Raw genomic sequence first — 7472 nt, forward strand, 5'->3', positions numbered from 1 at the left:
TTATTTATTTAGTATTATTCATGTTTGATAAAGACTTTTTATGACAAATAATTAATATATGTGGTTTGAAATATCTTTTATATAGCACAGTCACTTTGGATGTCAGGAACCGGACCCTCTCCTCATTCCTGTCTTTGATTTCCCCCCCCCCCCCCCCCCCAAACTCACAGTGGGTCATTTTGTTTATATACGATTCACATGGTATTCTTTAGTCTCAATACCTAGGACGGCGCCACACCCACACATTAACCTTTCATTTACCTTTAGTTTTTCCCACTTCGGTGGAAATTACGTCTGTGGAGGCAGCAGTCCAGTCCTGTATGCGATTTTTTATTTTTTTTTTCCCCCCATTTCAACTTCTTGTTCCGTTGCGCGGATACACCACTCTAATTCTGTTACGAGAAGAGAGGAGGTGCCGCCGGGGAGAAGCGTGACATGAGAGAGCACCTACTACAGACTCTTCCTGCGCTACTCTGCGTGCTGGCTAAATCTCGATCTACCCGTCAGGCGCCAGCTGTCAGCGGTTGACGGGTAGATCGCCGCGCACTGCAGATGCAATTGGTGGCCCCTGAAACCGGCCCACTGAGCCATCGGCCCACCGGGAAACTCTTGATGGCCAGTCCATCCTCCCAGTGCTGCTGGGGGTCTCAGACATTTCTGACCTCCAGTCCACATTTAAATGAAGGGTCTTTATCAGTCTCTGTCCAGTGCACTGGATCTGCATCCTGAGAAATGATTTCCTTGCTACCATGTTGGAAGAGCACAATTGTCTACAATGTCTTTGTATGATGGAGTATTACCAGGACCCTTCATTGGAGACACCTCAACTCCAACTTTGGAGGGGATTCCACTAACCTTTTTCTGTTTTGTTAATAAAACTTTTTTTTTTTTTTTTTTGAGACAAAGTCAAGGCTTGGTACAAATTTGTCCAAGAATGGACTAAATCAAAAGACATAGTACAGGCGAACGTATTAGACAGGTAATAGAGTACACCAGTGGTCAAAATTTTTTGGGGGGGGTGCAAACAAACTGAAAAATACTGAAACCCCCCCCCCCCATCATATGCAGCCACTGTGCCCACCGACACCACCACCCTTTGGCCACTCAGGAAGCAGGTCTGACGCCCTGCCTCCTGATCGGTGGGGAGGAAGGTTAGTGTGGAAATAGCGAAAATTAATTAGCTATCGCCACACAATTGGGTGGTATCAGGGTGCACTCTCTGCACCCCGAGCCCACCCTATTTTGAAGCCTATTAGAGCCTCTGGCTCTAATCAGGTGCTTCAAGAAGTACCGCCCCCCGCCATAGGAATCTATGCATCCTGAAAGGGGCCGGGCGGATGGATGGGGGGGGGGGGGGGCGGTGGCGGAGTACACATCAAATAAGCGACAACCAACAGTCATGTAAGTTAGGGCCCCACAGAAGATTCCATCCCATGTTCAGCTTTGGCTAGGACAACAAGGCACAGTGTCGGACTCCTTCCTAAGCCGTCATATCTTATTGAACTTCTTAGGGCAGTTCCGATTGCGGTAAGTCAATTTTATAAAGTGGTAAAACAGCATTTGATTTTTTTTTTTTCCCCCCATAAACCCACGGGGGGGGGGGCCTTCCACCATAATACAATTTCCCCTCTTTGCATAAAAGAAAAGATACGTTAGTAACAGTTTTATTACATCAAGGCTTCTGATCATCATCAACCTGGATCCTCAGAAGAACCAATTCCCGGGGGAAACGGGGAGAGTCACCACCAACCTTGGTTATACACTCCCCGGCCACTTTATTGGGTACACCCGTTCAATTGCTTGGAAACATAAATTGATAATGAGCCAATCGCATGGCAGCAACTCGATCTATTTAGGCATCTAGACGACTTTCTGAAGTTCAAACTGAGCATCAGAAATAGGGAAGAAAGGGGATCTCCGTGACTTTGAACGTGGCATGGATTGTTGGTGGCAGACGGGCTGGTCTGAGTATTTCTGGGATTTTCACACACGACCATCTCCCGGGGGTTTATAGAGAATGGTGGGAAAAAGAAAAAATATCCAGTGAGCGGCAGTTGTGTGGAGGAAAATGCCTCGTTGATGTCAGAGGAGAATGGGCAGACTGGTTCCAGATGATAGAAAGGCAACAGGAACTCAAATTACCACTCATTACACCCAAGATATGCAGAATACCATCTCTGAACACACAACACATCCAACCTTGAAGCAGACGGGTTACAGCAGCAGAAGACCACACCGGGTACAACTCTAAGAACAGGAAACTGAGGCCACAATTGGCACAGGATCACCAAAATTGGACAAGAGAAGTTTGGAAAAACGTTGCCTGGTCTGATGAGTCTGGATTTCAGCTGCGACATTCAGATGATGGGGTCAGAATTTGGCGCATGGATCCATCCTGCCTTGTATCACCGGTTCAGGCTGGTGGTGGGGGTGTAATGGTGTGGGGGATGGGGTATCGCTGGTTCAGGCTGGTGGTGGGGGTGTAATGGTGTGGGGGGATGGGATATCACCGGTTCAGGCTGGTGGTGGGGGTGTAATGGTGTGGGGGATGGGGTATCACCGGTTCAGGCTGGTGGTGGGGGTGTAATGGTGTGGGGGATGGGGTATCACCGGTTCAGGCTGGTGGTGGGGGTGTAATGGTGTGGGGGATGGGATATCACCGGTTCAGGCTGGTGGTGGGGGTGTAATGGTGTGGGGGATGGGATATCACCGGTTCAGGCTGGTGGTGGGGGTGTAATGGTGTGGGGGATGGGGTATCACCGGTTCAGGCTGGTGGTGGGGGTGTAATGGTGTGGGGGATGGGGTATCACCGGGTCAGGCTGGTGGTGGGGGTGTAATGGTGTGGGGGATGGGATATCACCGGTTCAGGCTGGTGGTGGGGGTGTAATGGTGTGGGGGATGGGATATCACCGGTTCAGGCTGGTGGTGGGGGTGTAATGGTGTGGGGGATGGGATATCACCGGTTCAGGCTGGTGGTGGGGGTGTAATGGTGTGGGGGATGGGGTATCACCGGGTCAGGCTGGTGGTGGGGGTGTAATGGTGTGGGGGATGGGATATCCCCAGTTCAGGCTGGTGGTGGGGGTGTAATGGTGGGGGGGGGGGGGAGATATTTTCTTGGCACACTTTGGGCCCCTTAGTACCAATTGATCATGGTTTATACACCACGGCCTCCCTGAGTATTGTTGCTGACCATGTCCATCCCTTTATGACTACAGTGTCCCCATCTTCTGATGGCTCCTTCCAAAAAAAAAAAAAAAAAAAATTTGGACACCCCTGCTCTAGGGTCTCTGCTATAAAAAAAATTAGCAAATGGGCTTAGGCATGAAAGGATTAAACCCACATTAAAAAAAAAACAAAACGACTGATAAATGGTGTATTACACGCTGTTCATACTCCATCACTACAAGATTGGTTTTCTGTATAAACCTGGTTGATCCTGCTGCTCTCTATCTCCCCCTCCTGTCCATGTTCCCCAATTGCGTTTGGGGATTTTGCAGAGTAGTGTTGGCAGCTCTGCACATGCTCAGTTTTCAGTGAGTGTCTATGCTGAGCATTTCCTCCCTATCAGATCTGAACAGCCCATGTGGCCCCTGGACACAGCGACCCTTTTCTGCCCCGCAGCTAATCGCAACCTGCCCCCCCATTCACAAGTGTGAATCTGGATCTGGCCTAAAAGAAACCTGGAATAGGCCTCTGCCAACAACCTTAAAAAAAAAAAAAAAAAAAGAACTTTTTCAATGCAACAAAAGGACACAAAATTATATAAAGAAACTTTTATTTTCAAACATCTATAAAACTCTCCCCAGTGTTCAGTATCATCTACAGAGCGCTCCTCCTCTGCCGGCCAATTCTCAGCGATGTAACTGGAGACTCCCCATTGGCTACATCCCATCATTAGCGCCGGGCCCAGGAGGAACTCTAGAGGGAACGTAAAAAAGGAAATTCAACAACGTAAAAAAGGAAATTCAACAACGTAAAAAAGGAAATTCAACAACGTAAAAAAGGAAATTCAACAACGTAAAAAAGGAAATTCAACAACGTAAAAAAGGAAATTCAACAACGTAAAAAAGGAAATTCAACTTCACGTTTATCCCAGGTCTGTCCGGTATGTTTTTGGATCAATATCACTTAAAGCTGATCTCCGCATTGTATCGACATGAGTTGGCTCTGCCCTTTGCAGCTATAACAGCTTCAACTCTTCTGGGAAGGCCGTCCACAAGGTTTAGGAGGGTGTCTATGGGAATGTTTGACCATTCTTCCAGAAGAGCATTTGTGATGTTGGATGAGAAGGCCTGGCTTGCAGTCTCCACTAATTCATCCCAAAGGTGTTCTATCGGGTTGAGGTCAGGACTCTGTGCAGGCCAGTCAAGTTCCTCCACCCCAAACTCTTGATGGACCTTGCTTTGTGCACTGGTCCAAATCATTTGGTGGAGGGGGATTATGGCGTGGGGGTTGTTTTTCAGGGGTTGGGTTTGGCCCCTTAGTTCCAGTGAAGGGAACTCTTAAGGCGTCAGCATTCCAAGACATTTTGGACAATTTCATGCTCCCAACTTTGTGGGAACAGTTTGGGGATGGCCCCTTCCTGTTCCAACATGACTGCGCACCAGTGTACAAAGCAAGGTCCACAAAAATATTAAAAGCGGAGGTCCAGCTGAAAAAAAAAAAAAAAAAAAAAAAGACTTTCAAAAGTCAGCAGCTACAAACACTGTAGCTGCTGACTTTTAATAAGCACACTTACCTGTCCAGGGTGCCCGCGATGTCGGCAGCCCGAGGCCGATCCGTCCATCGGATTGGGTCCCGGCGCCACCATTCAAACTAAGGGAAGCAGGCAGTGGAGCCTTGTGGCTTCACTGCCCGTTTCCTACCACGCATGCGCGAGTCGCACAGCTCTTTGTGAATGGCCAGCTGTGTTCTGGGACACACACACAGTTCCCAGAACACAGCGCGTCCCATTCCCCAGAAGACAATGCGAGGAGAAGAATGAAGATCACCGCACAGTCGGAAGTTCTGCCTAGCAACAGCCATTTCTGGTAAGTAAAAAAAATTTTTTTTCCAGATTTTTAGGAGCATTTTTATGCTTTTTTTTTTTTTTTAGGGTGGACCTTTAATGAGCGAGTTTGGGGTGGAGGAACTTGACTGGCCTGCACAGAGTCCTGACCATAACCCGATATTTATCCAAAAGGTGTTCCAAGGCTGGGTTCACACCATTGCGGGTTGGATGCGGGAGATTTTGACCAGCTCTCTATGGAGCCAGTTCACATATCTCCGCAGCAGGTTTGTTGAATCAGGATGAACCGGACCCCCCCCCCCCCCCCCCCCCCGCTGTGAGCAGCATTCAGCTCATATCTGAACCGAGCCTTCTTGTCCAACATCAGTGCCTGATCTCACACATGTGCTCCTGGAAGAATGGTCAAACATTCCCATAGACACACTCCTAAACCTTGTGGACGGCCTTCCCGGAAGAGTTGAAGCTGTTATAGCTGCAAATGGCGGAGCCAACTCAATATTGAACCCTACGGACTAAGACTGGGATGTCATTAAAGTTCATTTGCGTGTAAAGGCAGGCGTCCCAATACTTTTGGCAATAATCGCGTATAACTGGGGCAGGGATACTCCAGCGCATTCACTGCAACCAGCTTCATTTTGTGGGAGAAAATATATCTGTTGCACCCCAATAAGATCCGTGCTCATCAGTTATCCTGCCATTGGCTCAGAATTGAATATCGTTTCATGTAATGCGGCTTAGTCACCACTTGGTGTCTTGGCTGCCATTCAAACGGGAGGACCCATCTGCATGGAGTTTGCATGACCTCCCTGTGCTTGTGTGGGGTTCCTCCATCACTACAAAGACATGCTGCTAGGTCATTTTGCTCCGGTCTAAATTTCTGTATACAATATATAGGGACTTTCAAGTGTAAGCTTCTTAAATAGGATATAAAGGTAAGCAGTTTTTTGTTTAACCTTCATGCATTCTATACACGTGCAGTTCCCCCCTCGGCCAACTCCCCTCCCCCCCAGTACTTACCTGATCCAGCAATGTGCATGAGAGCAGCAGCTCTCCCCCTCCTCATTGGCTAGGACACAGCAGCCATTGTCAATCACAGCCAGCGAGGAGGGAGCGGTGGGGCAGTGGCTGCGTTCTGTGCATCTTATGGAGGACAGATGTGGCTCGGGAGCGAACACACACACCCCCCCCCCCCACACAGGGGCAAGTGGCTTTCTCTGGGGACACTCAGCAGGGGAGGAGCGGCGCCATGGGGGGGACCCCAGAAAAGGAGGATTGGGGAGGGGGGAGACATCCGAGTATCACCAAGACACCAACCTGCAGTGTAGTTACTGTAAAGCCTTCTTCACCGAGGAGACGATCTCCTGGGGGTCGGGAAACTTCAGTTTTCTGGGTGGACCTTTCTTAATTCCCGTCCAGATTTCCACTCCTGTCAGGAGGAAAAGGATAAAGCTGAACAATCAACATTTTGGAGCAGAGAGGGGGAAAAAAAAAAAAAAAACCCACCACACACACCACCACCACCCACAACCAACCAACAAAAAACCCCTACAACCAACCAACCAACAAAAAACCCCTACAACCAACCAACCAACCAACAAAAAACCCCTACAACCAACCAAAAACCCCTACAACCAACCAACCAAAAACCTACAACCAACCAACAAAAAACCTACAACCAACAAAAAACCTACAACCAACCAACCAACCAAAAACCTACAACCAACCAACAAAAAACCTACAACCAACAAAAAACCTACAACCAACCAACAAAAAACCTACAACCAAACAAAACCAACAAAAAACCTACAACCAACCAACAAAAAACCTACAACCAACCAACAAAAAACCTACAACCAACCAACCAACAAAAAACCTACAACCAACCAACCAACAAAAAACCTACAACCAACCAACCAACAAAAAACCTACAACCAACCAACAAAAAACCTACAACCAAACAAAACCAACAAAAAACCTACAACCAACCAACAAAAAACCTACAACCAACCAACCAACAAAAAACCTACAACCAACCAACCAACAAAAAACCTACAACCAACCAACCAACAAAAAACCTACAACCAACCAACCAACAAAAAACCTACAACCAACCAACCAACAAAAAACCTACAACCAACCAACCAACAAAAAACCTACAACCAACCAACCAACAAAAAACCTACAACCAACCAACCAACAAAAAACCTACAACCAACCAACCAACAAAAAACCTACAACCAACCAACCAACAAAAAACCTACAACCAACCAACCAACAAAAAACCTACAACCAACCAACCAACAAAAAACCTACAACCAACCAACCAACAAAAAACCTACAACCAACCAACAAAAAACCTACAACCAACCAACAAAAAACCTACAACCAACCAACAAAAAACCTACAACCAACCAACAAAAAACCAATACATCTCTTGAAAATGTGCAGATAGGAAACCATGAAG

At 47.4% G+C, this 7472-nt stretch overlaps 1 protein-coding gene across 1 annotated transcript in view; it reads right to left on the bottom strand.

Moving 5' to 3' along the window:
- Positions 1-3758: 3758 nt before the first annotated feature.
- Positions 3759-7472, bottom strand: part of SELENOH (selenoprotein H) — a 7767-nt gene continuing 4053 nt past the window's right edge. Inside the window, exons 3-4 of the mRNA XM_073601575.1 lie at positions 6323-6434; positions 3759-3918 (exon numbers count right to left, since the gene is read on the bottom strand). Coding sequence (XP_073457676.1) covers positions 6334-6434 — 101 coding nt within the window. The 3' untranslated portion in view covers positions 3759-3918; positions 6323-6333. The remainder of the gene's footprint in view (positions 3919-6322; positions 6435-7472) is intronic.

Source organism: Aquarana catesbeiana, linkage group LG10, assembly GCF_042186555.1.
Source record: "Aquarana catesbeiana isolate 2022-GZ linkage group LG10, ASM4218655v1, whole genome shotgun sequence".
In the NCBI taxonomy this organism is placed as follows: domain Eukaryota; kingdom Metazoa; phylum Chordata; class Amphibia; order Anura; family Ranidae; genus Aquarana; species Aquarana catesbeiana.